This window comes from Aulonocara stuartgranti (genome assembly GCF_965226115.1).
Source record: "Aulonocara stuartgranti genome assembly, chromosome: 5".
NCBI classification, from domain to species: domain Eukaryota; kingdom Metazoa; phylum Chordata; class Actinopteri; order Cichliformes; family Cichlidae; genus Aulonocara; species Aulonocara stuartgranti.
Window position 1 is genome coordinate 35,824,704 of NC_138943.1, and position 16,400 is coordinate 35,841,103.

The 16,400-nt window shown below is 40.4% G+C and overlaps 1 protein-coding gene across 3 annotated transcripts in view; it reads left to right on the forward strand.

Annotated features, from left to right (window-relative positions):
• The first annotated feature begins 2,217 nt into the window (after positions 1–2,217).
• Positions 2,218–16,400, forward strand: part of fbln2 (fibulin 2) — a 72,329-nt gene continuing 58,146 nt past the window's right edge. The window contains exons 1-2 of one of the 3 annotated variants that reach the window (XM_082533533.1): positions 2,218–2,600; positions 5,176–7,085. In XM_082533533.1, the coding sequence (XP_082389659.1) occupies positions 5,255–7,085 (1,831 nt within the window). In that variant the 5' untranslated portion in view covers positions 2,218–2,600; positions 5,176–5,254. The remainder of the gene's footprint in view (positions 2,601–5,175; positions 7,086–16,400) is intronic. The other 2 variants (XM_082533532.1, XM_082533531.1) reach the window with 2 other exon arrangements.

Here is a 16,400-nt window from a genome sequence, read left to right on the forward strand (position 1 = left end):
AAGGGTCATGCTCCCTGAGAACATATGAAAATTGGCTAAAGCTAAGTTAGTTCTTTAACATGTGTGAATGCAGAGACACGCTCAGATGGATTACATGTATATTTATGCCTCCAGGGAGTCGTGTACTCAGACAGGTAATCCAAAACAGACTTGTGTTTGAAGGAGATTGGTCCATTGTGTGCAGTCAAGATAGCTCATGGCCTTGTGTCATGAATGATGTGCAACTGGCGGGAGACAGACAGCATCATGAGTTATGAAGTGAGCACACGGTTCTTGTTTAACCAAGGTTACAGCCTTCAATTTAAGAGGTACATGCGAGACCCTTCAAGATGCAGCAGTGGACAGAGGCTTAAGTTTACTCTGGGGACCAACAACATGGCTCTGAAGGAAAAATGAGGGAGTCCAGAAACACAGTTGCACTGCTCATATAATATTTTACTGCACAAAGCAAGCTATGAGAGGAGAAAGATAGCAGAATGCATTCAGCACCTTCCTGTCAAAGTAGATGATGACTCTGGTATATGTGGAATATTAGGAAATAATCATTTTGTACATTTGCCAAAATTCTTGATCTCCACAAAAGGGACATTTTGAGAAATTTCCAATGGGTTTCTGGAAACTCCACCCATATTTGGTATACCAGAAGGCAATATTACAACACAGAGTAAGGAAGTTGAACAAGTTTGATCTTTAAGTTTCTAAAACTATATTTGTTTAGCATGTTGTTAAACAACAACCCAACCCTCCCCATCCCAGTGATCTGGTAGATGTCAAGAGGTTAACATAAACACTACAATTAGCAGAAATTACAAGCCACCACTCTATATTTCTTGACAAACAACAGAAAACAGATGTGTAACAACAAGTTCTCAACACGAACCGACTATACTAAATCATCTTTGGTCACTAAACACATCAGTAGCTTTTAGCAGCGGTGCGTCCTCATTAGAAGACCACAAAACAAGATAGAAACTGCTGAGAGATGCTTTTGAATAAAAAGAATATGAATATAATATCAATAAAAACGATCATCTCCTTAGAGACAATGTTATCCTGTAATACACATGCACTCCACGACACTCTCTGACAGCAGCAGCATTCCCAAACACTGCTCAGGAACATCTTGAGGAACTCACCAAAGAGTCCAAGGCATTAATCCAACTTTTTCCCAGGAAATGTCGTGTGGAACAAGTTTTATCCACAGAATCCACACCCTAAAACCCACCCAGATGGTTTAATGTTGTACTGTGAGCCGCTTACAGACTGTTTATTGGTGAATTGAACATATATCAGCTTGAATTTGCAGCAAACCAACCATACAACGGACCTGAAGACAGTTTGCAGCAACAGTGATGTGTGAACTGTGATCTACTACATGTACTCGAGTGCTTTTTTTGCCTTAGAAGAAGAAAAAGTGTGAAAATAAATTGTTAAAGAGAACGACCTAAAAGATGCCATGCAGGCAGGTAGACAGGTGGACAGGACTGTAATTACTGCTGGGCTCTTTACAGCCCTTTACCGAACAACGTGAACGCATCAATCTTTTTCTCAGTGTCTTGATTATGAAGCTTTATCTGATCAGTTAAACCTCTGGAACGACCCATAACAAATCTGTGTGGGTACATATAGCCTGTCTGAATGTTAAAACACTCTTTTGTTAGGTTTAATCAGACACAAACCTGTTTCCAAAACAGTGCTTTCCTCTGCCCGGGTGCCACTGCACCTCAGTTGGTTCAGCTCACCTGATGAAATGCTGCAGGGGCCTGGGTTTGATTCATCTCTGGACCATTTCCTGTGTGTCATTCTCCTAACGCTGATGGCTTCCAGGTTGTATTTATGCCAATGCAGTCAACTGTTTTTGCTCTTTATGTTGACTGTTTACCTGCACATAACCAAATATCAAATATGATTGGTCAGCACTCAAAGCAAAAAAAAGCAAGACATTATAGACATAACATCTCTATGATATATAAAACTGTACACTGACATTTTTTCAGGTCTCGTCAAACATTCGGTGATGCTACGTGCTCTATGCATGTCATCCTCGAAGAAATCAGATGCTTCATACAAGAATAAAAGCGATCATTCAGAACTGCCTTTGACTGGTTTGCTTCCCTGTAAGAGGACAAGGATCCAAACCATGGCAGCATAACCAGAACCAGAGCAGCCCTCACTGTAGGCCTCAGTGGTTTAGGTTTTTACTTTACTTTGTCACCTGTCAATGTGAGACTTTTGTCAGTCTCCTCAATATAGAAATGAAAAAGGGGGCTGGAAACAAGTCCAGGGGCATTGTCCTCCTGAAAAGAGCCCTGTGTCTGCTTTATAGGCACGGTTTTAATTCACTCTTTAATTACTGTAATAACGACTTGTTATTTTTAACACCTGTCCTGCCAAATCAAATCTTTAGCAGTTGTATTGTCTGGGCCCATGCCCGCAGAGCCTGCTCTTCATTATGGATCAGGATGGGATCTCCTCCGGAGTCTCCAGCAGGGAAACTTTTTGTACCTCCCCCTCAGCCTGCCTGCTTGGTCCCAACAGCACGTCGATGGTCAAAAGGTTCACATTTGGAGGCGCACAGAGGACCGGCGGCTCTCTACAAGGTAACACAAAGCAGCGTCTCTGCCCGGCTTTATTCCTTAAACAGTATTTGCAGCTTTTCGTCGCCAGCCTGTGCGCCGTCGTTAAAATCAGGCTGAGCTTAATTCCATGGATGTTGCGCTGAGAACTTTTACGCGTCGCTCAGCACAGATGAGCTTTTCCAAACTTTCTCCGGTGTTCACGTTTGTTCCGTGTCTGAATGCGGTGTTGCAGCAACTTTTTTCCCACAGTTATCAGGTGAAGACAGGTTGCTGCTGTTTGTGCGAAAAGATGCAAAGTCTTTCGAAACCCTTCTGTTTGAATCCGCTGTAGCCGCACTCATTTATCAAGAGAAAGTTACAGATGCGATGAAGACAGATTAAAACAGCGGCGAAATTGTAGAGTTGCTTACAGTTTGTTTGCACCATATGGTCGCGAGTTTACTGAGGGGGACTTTTCTTAACGTCTAACGCTGTAAATGAATATTTCTGCCTGCTCTCCAAAGCGAGTTTGCACTGCACAGATGAAGACTGGTACTGAAAACTTTTTTTAAAGTAAACACTATTTTGTCAGGCCTTGTCAGAGCGATGCATTACTTACTTCAGCTGTGTGTGTATAGGTGTATGTGTGTGTGTGTATAGGTGTATGTGTGTGTGTGTGTAGGTGGGTGTGTGTGTGTGTTTTGGCAGGCAGAAATGAAGGAATCCCCCCCCCCCCCCCTCCCTCACAGCTCTGGGAAACACCAGGCTGCTGTATTTCCATTCCTCTGCAGCCGTTCCTTGCCAGCTTTTATTGTGTCTGCTGCAGTAAAGGTGCATGACACTTTCACTGACACACTGTCATGAGCCAACTTGTAGGTGTGGTAACAGAAAGCCTCCAGAATAGCATGAAGTAAGCTGCTATTGCATTACATCGGATACATCTGTATGAAAAGGGGCAGTTAAAAGGGGCTAGCATTGTGCACCTCTTTTCCATTAGGATGCTGTGAGATGGAAAGAGTTCAGCCTTGATGCCTTTTGAGAACTTGCCTGCATTTCAGAGGCAAATGTTGCTAGCATCACATTTCAAAAGTTGGTACAATTTCCAGCAAATGGGGGAAAGTTTCTTGCGGTAGCTCCAGCTACACTTGTTCACATTGGTGGTTTAAAACCAGAAATTTCAAGGACCTGTGCTGTTGCCTGCTTTTCGACACTAGCACCACTCATGTTTGCAGCTAAAACGAATGGAAATATGCTCTGGATTAGGCCCCAGTACTGTGTTGGTGAAAAGGGTTCTAAGAGAGTGTAATACACAGTTGCCACAGAGTGAATAACAGCGTTGCAATAATTGGCTCATTACAGGTCTCTACTTTATATAAATTTGGCTTCGATCTTGTGTAGTTCCCCTACTTTCTGGACCCATATAATTATGATGGAGTCAGATTTTAACCACCTAATTGTGATTCACTTTATGGCAGGCTCTGACAGGAATTTCCTCCAAACCTCCGGGAACTTTTTTGAAAAATCATAGTGATAAATGCTTCTGATAGTTTCTTGACACTGGCTTTAATGCCAACATTTTGATTTGTGTTTTTATTTATAAAGTTTTATATTGAGAATTTATGGCATGAGGTAAAACAAACAAACAAACAAACAAACAAATAAACAACAAAACAAATTAAAGAAATTAGTTTTTAATTTAAAACATATAATGAGCTAAGCAGTTCAAATCTGTTTAGGCCATGAGCTGTTTTGCTCATCAGATGTATTACTCATGACTCAGGTGGGATTAACAGACGATGCGGGTCCTTGTTTGGAGCAGAATTTCTTTTTTTCCTGACAACAATGTTCATAGGAATTCTCTGTGGAATTCAGTGCTTAGAAACGTAATGTCAGTCCAAGAAGGGAGGGTGTATTTATTTGCAGAGATGACCTAAAGGTCAGGGAAAAATGTACCTAGTATCGCTGATGATGAATTAGATCAGTCCAAAAGCATTTTTACAAAAGCATAATATGTAGTTCTTGGAACGCTCTCAAAGTTAGAACATGTAGTGTAAGGCAGCATGGGTTTTTGGCACATTCTGTATGGTAAAATAAGTGAAAGATTTTTTCCTTCCTGATGAAGTGAAATAATAAAGTAAATAAAATCACTTTGAGTCTGAAACTTCCAACAAGAATCATTATTTAAAGGAGGCCAAGCACTTTGGTCCCTACCCTGCTAATTACCTTAGAGAATGTGCTTTTCTTAAAGTGTAATGACTTTCCAACAAACTCAGCAGCCAGACTGTTATGAGGCATCTCATGTATGTTCAGCTATTAGACTGCTAGAGGTTGATTGCAACACAAGATTATGAGAGGAATGTTTTTATGGAGATAATCACAGATGCACTATAAATTTAGAAGCTGGGCAGATTCCAGGTTTCATCATCACAGCCTGCATAATGATTCATAACAGTGCACTCCAGCTGATGATAATGACAAGTATGTAGTCTTAATGTTAAAAAGATGGCAAGGCTGTAAAAATTGGACTCTTATGCGCTAAACTGGGAAGCCAGAGGTTGATTTTCTTGCATTTTGAGAAATAAACCTGTCTTTCTGTCTTTTTCCCTGTTTCTTGCAGAGCAGAGGTGATTCGCATGAGTCATTAAAGATAATCTAAAGACTTGATCTTCATCATTACTGAACATATACCAGGTGCCATGGCTCAAGCTGAAGTAGTACTACTGCAGTGTGCGCTGTTTTTTTTCTACTCGAGTGTCTGTTTGTGCCAGCTTGATTGCACTGGCACAAACTGTCCCCTGCTGGACAACTGTATCGAAGAAGTCCTGGAGAGCGGTGCCTGTTGTGCTTCGTGCTTACAAAAAGGATGTGCGTGCGAGGGATACCAGTACTACGACTGCATCAGTGCTGGGTTCAAGAATGGCAAGGTGCCCGAGGGAGACTCCTACTTTGTTGACTATGGTAGCACCGAGTGTTCCTGTCCTGTAGGAGGGGGCCGGATCAGCTGCCACTTCATCAGCTGTCCTGATATGCCACCAAACTGCATCGAGGTTTCCGAGCCTGCAGATGGCTGCATGCAGTGCGAACGAGTTGGATGTGTTCATGCTGGACAAAAGTTTGAGGCTGGATACTCCTTCCACATTGACCCTTGCCGTGTTTGCCACTGCCCTAATGAAGGGGGGAAGCTCATGTGCTACCCGGTACCAGACTGTGATCCGCAGCAAGTTCATAAACCCATGTTAGCTGCACCCACAGAGGATAATACAGTCATCAGGCATGATAATTTCCCATACAGGTTTGATCAACAAGGCCACACAGATCAATTTGCCACTCCTTATCACCTTCCTAATGGAAATCTTCCTCTCTTTAAATTGTCACCGCTTGATAAAGAGAAACCAGAAGACTATGATTATGGTCCTACAGACTTTCCAGAGACCTACCCACAGTCTTTGCTGTTTCCCACCCCATCTTCCTCTTCCTTTAAAAAAGTTCTATCTGTGTCCCAAGGCTCTGTCAAACCTGACCGCATCTCTTCTCTTCAGAGCTTTGACAGGCAAGGCAAGCAGGCGCTGAGAGAACGATATGGAGTTCGTGACCATCCTTCAGGCAGAGAAGAAGTGACAGAAAGTCCCCTGAGACTAGAGCAGACTACTGACATGCCAAATATGCGTGCCACATCTTCTTGGCAGTTCTCGCAGGGTCTAACAAGTTTGCAAGGTGTCCTTTTTAATAATTTACGTCCACAGACAGATTTAGACGATTCATTGCATGGCCACAAGAGTTTGGGTAGTGTCGTATTTCCATTACACAGAGAATTAGAGAGTGAAAAACATACTGAGTATCCACATGCGGGTTCAGAAAGTGCCATTTATCCTCAGAGAGGCACTGAAACTAAGGTACATAACAAAAATACATCAGATAGCGTGGCACTGAGGGGTTCTATCAGTCAGACCAATGTGAGTCTTCCACAGAGGGGTACAGAGATCCAATCCAGTCAAGAGAGAGGATCAGATACAGTACATTTTCCACTGTACACCATGGAAAGCTCAGAGGTTCCCATCCATCCTGAGGCAAATTCAAATGGTCCAAAGGAAACGCAGAAGCTACTCACAGTTTATGAGAAGGAAAGGTTGAATGAGGAAGAGATGCAGGGGGAGAAGCAGGAAGAAATAGTAACTTTTCAGAATGTGTCTGGGCCTGAAGGAAAGGATGTGCCTTACACTATCGACACAGTGCAAGAGAGAAGCGAGGAGGACTCAGAGAGCAGCTTTCCAACCAGCATTTATGAAAAGACTACTTCTGAGCCCGTCACTCCTTCCCAAAGGCGGCCTGAATCCCTGACAACACCTGTATTCCAGTCTATCACCACCACCCAGCCACCAATGAGAGTTACACTGGAAGAAAGTCAGCCTGGTGGAGAGCCAAATCAGATGGTGATTAACCGTCACAGTGAAGGAAGACAGGAGGAAAAGGAAGGAGTGAAAGAGATTGAGGAAGATCGCCCTGTTTTACCCATCAAACCCGAGGAGGGTGAGTAAAAAAAAAAAAAGATTACACAAGCCTTGCTATGCATGTTTTCTTCTGGATCCTAATTTGTGCTTTTTTTTAGCATACAAACATAAACGGCAGCATGGATTTTTTAGTACAATTTCCATATGAAACTTGGATTAAAATTGGGGTTAAACTAACAAAAAGCTTGTACAAAATAATTTTTAGACCTGGCAAAAATGTAGATGTGTCTCATGTCACACAGCCTCGCCTCTGTCAGTGCGCCCCAGGGCAGCTGTGGCTACAATGTAGCTTGCCATCGCCAGTGTGTGAATGTAGTGTGAAGCGCTTTGGGGTCCTTAGAGACTAGAAAAGCGCTATACCAATGCAGGCCATTTACCATTTACCATGTCTACCTCAGCCAAGTGTAAAAACGTTCTGTTTCATTCTGTTTCTAATGACAGCCTTGTAACTTAAAAAAAACATTATTATCATGAATCAAATAGTAAAAGTAAACTTCTGAAGCAGTAGGAACATTTTGAGCAACTTTGTTTCTTGTCCTAAAGAGGAGGAATTTTTCATAACTGCTTTGCTCCTTACTGGGTCGGTGTCATCTTTCTGAACTTAACATTTTCCATTACATTGTAGCAAATTGACCTTGGCAGTAGAGATATGTAAGATTAATCACTTCCCCTTTTTAATAACTTTAGTCGGTTTACACCACAGCTCTAAAACCCATTTTATTTCATGGGTAAGATATACTTGTATATACTATACTGAAAATTGTCTTTTTTAAATGTAATTAAGTACTTTGACATCCATGCAGCACTCACATTTAATAAACAATCAATTTCCAAAAATAAAAGATAAATAACCTGAAATATCTTAGCATATCGTAACATGTAAATTATATTAGTAGTACTTTGTCTCTTTATGATTCAAAGACAATGTTGATCTTTCAAGGCACTTTTGACATTCTATATGTTTCACTCCTGTGTAGCAATGCTGGTACAGTGGAACCCCGGCTTACGAAGACACCATTTAATAAAAAATTCAAGTTACGAAGGCACTTAACGGCAATATTTCTGCCCGTGGTACGGCAAAATGCCCGTGTATCCGTTTCAGAAATGTGTTTTGCTGTTCCACGTGAAAGACGTATTGTTGTTGCAGTGCGCTATTTCGTGTGCTTTTCGTTTGCAATTAGCCTATCGTTCATTCATAATGGGGCCGGCATAAGGCATAAATATGAAATATCATTGCACAGTGTACATACGTACATTAATTAACATAAATGTAAGTTTTAGTATGTTTAGAATTAAATTCCATAATGTTATGTACATGTACACGTACGTATGTATGCATGCATACGTATGCTTTCTTCAGCCTCCACCAAGAACTTCGTCTTCAGCCAGCATCGCCTCACTCAAAAGGCGATGGAAAAAGGTGCTTCGAAAATTTTGACTTACGAAAGACCCTCTGGAACGAGTCGGGGTTCCACTGTATTACTAAACAGCCAATAGCAAAGTATTTTATTGAAATCCATTAGAAGTAATAATCCAGTGGGCCTGTTTTACTGGATTTATGCAGAATCATCTGGGAAATGTTACCTGCAACATGTATGGGAAAAGCCGACCTATTTATGAATGCCTGCTACATGCTAACATCATGAAAACATCCTTCACAGAGATTCTTTGCGTTACATTAATGCAGAAATATATACTTTATTTCTAACATAACTGTTCTAGTTTCTTTGACATCATGCACATATTTGTTTGAGGTTTCTGCCAGTTGTATTGATGTGATACAACCTGTTGTCAAAACCTTTGACACTGTATTCACTGTAGTTTTAATGGATGACACTGACATGTCTGCAAACACTCACCAACTGCTCTCCAAGTCGTAGTGAAACTGTGAAAGTGTGTCCTAAACTGGAAACAGGAGAAGTAACAGTAGTTTGCCTTTGAAATAAAAGTCGCACCTTTTGAAGAGTGTTGTCGAGTGTCTGCGGACACATTGGCATCTTCTTGTATTGGACGTATTGGACGTTTATTCCTGAGAGTCTAGAAACATTATGTTGACGATGTTTTTGATGTAAATTGCATATGCTTGAACTAACATTCGTAGTACCTCATAAATAATTTTAAATACCACATTCATCTATTCATTTATTACAGTCATTTAAGACTGCCTTCCTGATGTATAGTTGTACAAAGTTGCCTGCACTTTCTCTGTCCCATTCTAAATACCAGTCATGTCACATGTGTATGGAAAAAACAGCCACATGTCCCTTGGTGTCAGAGCAGGCACAGAACTAGTGAGTCCAGGATGTGTCTGGAATAGGAGTCAAACACTCCTCCCATGGCAAACATCCGCTCACAGCAGTCTCCCACCCATCACCACCATCCTGAGCTCGCTCAGCTCCCTCGCAGGACCTTATAAATTCTTTCTGGCCACCTGTGTCAGCTGCTTTGATTTGAGATGTTTCTTTGTTGGTAATGTTTTTGTTTCAAAGATTTAGAAATAACATTTCTATGGTATTTATTTACATTGAAAAAAGTTATAGCATTGAAAAAGAAAGACACAAAAATGTGGCTGTAGTTTGAATGACAGTATGTGGTAGTTACACAGATGGTAGACCGCAACGTCGCTGACTCAGTTATATTTAGCTGGTCAAAGCCTTTCATATGGGACTGAGAGATAAATAATCTATTGCTGGTACACGTGAGCTGTTTTTTTTTTTTAAGGATGTGTGTAGCACGAGGCAGCAACAGAACCAGACACTGGTGGCCTGAAGGGCTTAGAGATACAGAGTTACATGTGCAGTGGCTACACTATCCGGTTGTTCAGTCTGACGTCACTAGCCGTGTCTGGGCCTAAACTCCGCTGCAGGTCCATATATCAAACGATCACTATGGCATTACTGAGAGTTGAAAAACTGTCTAAAGTCTTTCATCTTTAATAAAATGATCAGCGTTCTGTTCTACCAGGTGTAACAATTGAGTTTAACATCCAGGCATCCATGAAAACGGAATTTATGACATTTAACGGAGTTAGAAGTTAGCAGGAAGTTAGCTCGCTAGCTTCTATCTAAATACAATATAGCATGTCCTGACTGCGGGGTTTTGAAAACAAATTAAAATGTACAGCTCTGTTATCACTTCCAACATAAATGAAGACAGAAAACTAAACAGCAGTGACGTTTGTAGGGTTACTGAAGTTTGGCTAGCTGGTATATGCATGTGCTACGTGACTGCTAGCGACACAGCTATGTTAGCATAATATAAACATCATCACGTCATCACTTAACAACCGGATTGAAAAATACAAGCATTGTGACAATTAATAGCATGACCTGAACACTGTAAATCGATAAAATGATCCTGTATAAGACAGGATCATTTAACATTATATGTGTTTATAATGTATTGTATAGTCTGACTAAGGATTTGATTTAAAATCAACTATTTAATCAACATTATTTCATTTGTGGTGTTCCCAATCAAAAGTGACCACTATAGGAAATGAATGGGAATCCACCCACCCCCCACCCCCTTTGGCCTCTGACCCCCTGAATGGCCCAGTGAATGACCAAATAAATGAAACCAACTGAACGACCCACTGAATGACTCAGTGAACGACTCACTGAACTACCCATTGAACTGAATTTGGTGGTGAAAAATGTTTGTTATGTTAATATAAGACTTGTTAAAACTGACTGGTCCATTGTGACTGGGAACATTCGAGTAAGGGAGGTGGGGGTGCACACAACCAGTTTAAACATAATGACCAAATTCTTTAATTTCATTTTTTCCATAAATTAGCAGTTTTATAATAGGAACTTTGGGTCAATTATTCTGAAAATATGTTAGCAACCAACCCATGTTGTGGAGTTGGGGTTGGCTATTACTTTATCTAAATCTTATACGTTTGTAAAGTCTGCTTATGTCCCCTTAAATGGTGCCACATTTGTAGGGTTGAGCAGCAGAGTTTAGTATGTGGGTTTTACCCTCAAAAACAGTGACAAGTAATCGACTAAACACAAAAGTCATTACTTTTTGTGCTCAGCTGAGACTGAAGAAGTCACTTGGATGAGTGATGAAACGTTTCTCCCACTGAAAACGCTGCGTCCAGATGAACAGAATCGACCTTTTGGAATGTGCTATATTTAGTTATGTCATAGGAAATTGAGTTTTATTGTTTGAACGGTTTAGAGACCCCAACAATATAGTAAATGGACTGGTTCTTATATAATGCTTTTCTACTCTATCTTGAGCACTTCACATAACTTGTGCTTTCACCCATTCACACCCATTCATGCTCTGATGGATGCATCGAAGAGAAACTTGGGTTAGTATCTTGCAGACTGGAACAGACTAGGATTGAGCCACCAGCCTTCTGGTCAGTAGGTGACCAGCTCTACCCCCTGAGCTACAGCTACCCACAGGAAGCATAATATTATGGCTTAGAAGCCATGATAATAGCCAGGGTTATTCATTAAAAATGCTCCGAAAGGCACCAACAGCACGCACACACTCAGGAAAGAGGTCCAGTTTTAATTATTCAGAGTAGTGCATGAGGCCTACCAAACACTGGCTGTGTCATCTGCCAATCAACGTGGCCATACTCCTTACTGAGATTGGAAGCTATCCATAGAGGACAACATTATTTTCTTTTTCATTCATTTCCTGTTACTCCTCCCTGTGTTAAATACTTTTGGCCTTTTACGAATGAAGAATGTTAGCATGCAGGACTGTAGAGGGTTACTCTGTTAGTGTGTGTGTGCATTCAGCACATTTCATTTTTATTGAGCATGTGGATGATAAAATGTTCATTTGTTAGGAGGCTGGTTTTAATAAGTATTGTGATGAAAGAATGTGACTAGGTAATTTCTGTGCACCACATTTGATTTATTTTCAGGCCATTTGCAAAGTAATTCATTATAATAGGGAAGGATTTTTCTGCAGGACATTGCCATGTACATGTAGCATATGTACTGTAGGATGATAAACTAAGGAGAAGTTATCTGTTGGGGTGTGAAAGTGCCCTTATTCCAGATAACATGCTATCTTCAGATAGAAACACTGCAGACTACAGACAGGTAGCTTCTGAAAACCGTAAAGCAAAGATAGAAGGAGATTCTCGCAGGGCTTCTCGACAGGCTGCTGATAATGAAGTTTATCAGCAGCCTGGCATATCATATCAGGGTAGCACAAGAAAGGCATGAAAGATTTTGCAACTCTTTAACATCTGGCTCAAGATTTTTTTCTCTTTTCTTTTTTCAAAAACTGGCACTGTGGTAATGTTTTTTCTTGCACATTATGTGTTACAAAATCATGTGCTTATGTTTAAGCATTTGTTGTGCTTTGTGACTTTCTCAGAGTCACCCTGAATTAAATGAATTTCGCTGTCCCTTAGAGCTCGCTACTATACTCATATATTAATCACAATAAAGTAATTATTTTGGAAGTGAAGGAAAATCATTAGTTTGTCATAATAAACCTGCATCCCATCTTTTCTTGCTAACTTTTACATCTTATCAAGTAGGTTACACCTATGCTTTGACCAGTGTGTCTTTGTCCTGTCTTCCTCCCTTCACCCCCAGCTGGTCGCCCCTCCCTGAGCCTGGTTCTGCTGGAGGTTTCTTCCTGTTAAAATTGAGTTTTCCCTTCCCACTGTTAGAGATGGACCGATCCGATATTACGTATCGGTATCGGTCCGATACTGACCTAAATTACTGGATCGGATATCGGAGAAAAATAAAAAATGTAATCCGATCCATTAAATATCACGAAAGCACCTCACAAAACTTGCAACACGCCGTAACTCACCTCAGAACGTTAGCACGTCGGAGCAGTATGCATCACGTGATAGAGCGGCTGTGGCATGCGGGACCTGTCGGTGGTCTGGATAGCATGTGGAGCTTCGCTAGCAACCCGGCATTTCATCTCCGACAAAGTTATCCCGAGAGAAGTAAAGCAAGTGTGTAAGTCCATCTCTGAATGTTTGTAAAGCATTCCTGCGTTAAGCTTAACAAGCGACTGCCTCTCCTGCTGCTACTTCAATCATGAAACTGCTTAACGATCAGCTGATCGGCTTTTCTGTGAGTCCGTGTCTCTAGTTTGCTTTTGGCTCACTTTGCACCAGAAAGAGGAAACCAGCGACTGAACAACAGAAGCACGTTTAAGCTTGATCAGCTGTTGTTAGAATTTATTTAATATTACTTTCTACTCGAGGATCTTTTTCTATGTAGCTGACGGCTGGTAACTGTGCAGGGGCGGATCTAGCAAAGTTTAGCCAGGGGGACCGATAGGGCATTAACAGGGAAAAGGGGGCACAAAGACATACTTTTCTTTCTTATTCTCATTTAAAATGTCTAGCTTTTAATAAATAATTATCTGACACCCAAAGTTTTAATTTGATGTAAAATGAATAGAAGTCAATTACTGTATATAGTAACTATTAAGTCTAATATATATATATATATATATACCCTAGTAAGCTATAGTACTTTTTCCTTTGGGAAGGTACCATCTGTGCAGTCTGCAATTCTGTTGAAGAAAGATGTTGAATCTATTTAATATTTCTTGAAAAATAATTGATTTCTGTGCATTTTTTTCCACACTGCATCAAATTAAGGTTGATTACGTCGATTAAGCATCATGAGGTGGAGTGTGAGGGGTGGTTCCCTATTTTTTATTTATTTATTTTTATTGTTGCTGGGAGTTGGAACCCTATTAGTTAGGTTGCTTAATATTTATGCTAAGTACTCTTTAAAATACCAGAATAGGGAGGATGGTGTAGGTTTAAGTTTATTAGATTGATCAGTATTGCTGAACTATGAAATATTTTTTTTTGCATACAGGTATAACAGAATAGCTTTAGTGTAGTTGTTGTTTTAAACTTGAGTATGAACTTATACAAAATGCGGCAAGATATTTAAAAAACAGTTTTGTTGATTAAAAAACACTATATCGGATTCATATCGGTATCGGCAGATATCCAAATTTATGATATCGGTATCGGTATCGGACATAAAAAAGTGGTATCGTGCCATCTCTACCCACTGTTGCCAAAGCGTGTGCTCACGGGGGGCTCGTCTCAGTGATGGGATTTTCTATGTTATCTTTGTATTATTGCAGGGTGACTTTTTAATTTCTGGGGAAAAAACATTTCTCCCTATTTCGGGGGAGCTTTAGGGTCCCTAATAATATATCAATCATAAAATTTGACACCCTGCGCCCCCCCCCCCCCCCCCCCAAACAGATATTGGTTTGTTGCTTCAAGGCAACACTGTGCAACAAGGGCAGTCAAACACCAAGTTATTCTATAATAAGTTTTATTAGTACAACAAGGATGAACAAATAAATAAACAACAAATAAACAATGTAAACATTTCACAGAACAATAAAACACCAAAATACATCCAACATTTGACCATAACCCCACGCACACACACACACGCACACACACACACGCACACACACACACGCACACACGCACACACATACACACACACACACACACACACACACGCACACACATACACACACACACACACACGCACACGCACACACGCACGCACGCACACACACACACACACACACACACAATTACTTTACCCCCTGACCCCTGAGCTCCTAAGTGTCCCTCAAACCTGATTCAGGGATCCACTCCTCTACTTCACTGTCACTCCCTGAAAGCTCACTGTCCTCACTTTCTGAGGACAGAAAGTGCACATTCCCTTGGTTTCCTTTCATAAAAGCTTTTTACGTCTATGTCCTGTAATTATCAGTAGATTGTAAAGTAAAAAACATTGACTATGATCATATAAATGCACACAAACACATCTCTACACACATATGCTAATGAATTATATTGCCTGAAAAAAACTGGGCTAACTGCGCAGTGTTGCCTTGAGGCAATTAATGTATATTTTTTTATATACATTTATTTCACTATAAACATGTAAAATAGCGATCTTTATCTTACCTCCTAATGGAGATGTCTCTCATGTAGGGCTGTTCGATATAACGATATATATCGGATGACGATATAAAAACGTCTATTGTTTCATTTTATGATTTGTTTCATGGTGTCGCAAAATAAACTGTTTACGGCAATATTTTTTCATGGTTTTGATGGTCACTGTAGTGGCTATATTAATTTCTCTCTTTCACTTATATTTAATATAACCACACTACGGACGGACAAGCGCCTGTTTTTATGCGTTGTCGTTAGCAACAACGACGGTAAAACCATCACGTGTCCGCTTGTTTCTGTTCCACATAAACCTTTCACAATAAAGCTCAAGATCCTGAGACTTTTCAAAATAAACTGAATCACGTGAAAGAGCAGATTATTTACAGATGAGAAGTAAAAAAGAGCCACCAGGTGCTAAAAAATAAACCTTAGACTCAAACGTTAGAACAGGCTTTTCCCCGCAGCACGCCGTGTAATAAATACTCACAAAGAAAACGGTGGCCGTTACAACTTATGTCTAAAAATGTATCGTTTCATGCATCTGTTAAAACACTCGACTCCAGCTACACGACGCCCAGCTGGAAACACTTCCCGCAAGTCGAGCTGCCCGAGATTCACAGAATTTACAGAAAATGTTACATTTTTGTGATTTATATCGTTATCGGACGATAGAATTCTTAATTTAATTAATACCTGATTAGGCAATTGTTAGTCCCTTACTGTCCACCGGGTCACCAGCAACTCATTTAAGGGTTTGGGTTATGCTTTAGTGACATGCCAAATAGAAGCTTTTACAGACTCTGGATGGTGTCACATATTACATATGATTATATCAATCTTCCATGCCACAGTCACACGAGTGCTGTCCTGTTTAAAATGGAATCGCATAGAGGCTCCGTTTTGAAGCACTTTAAAATTTGGCAACATACTTCCATCAAATTTTGAGAATGAACGTCCCCTCTGCTATGTGTCTGGTGCCTTTTCTCTCACTTTCATTAACTTTGAAACCCATTCAAACAACCAGCATAGAATCAATGTTAAATTTCAGAGCATGCAGAAACGATGTGTTTTATTTTGGAGCAGTGAGTGCTACTCTGATTGTGTCATATGGCCAAAAAGTAATCATAAACAAATGCTTGTTTTCTGAGATAAACAGATGGTAACACTAGTTGTTCTTGTATTTTTATTGTTGCTCTTTTCAGAAAACTGATCATATAACAGATAAGTCAGGACTCCTCGACCTTCCAGCCCAAAAAAGATCATAGTTTCCTAGGAAACCTTAATCAAACAGGAAGTGAAAAGAAAGATAAATAGCTAGTGAAACTGAAAGTCAGTTTCAGTATGCAGACATGAGTGGAACTCTAGTTTGATATTTCT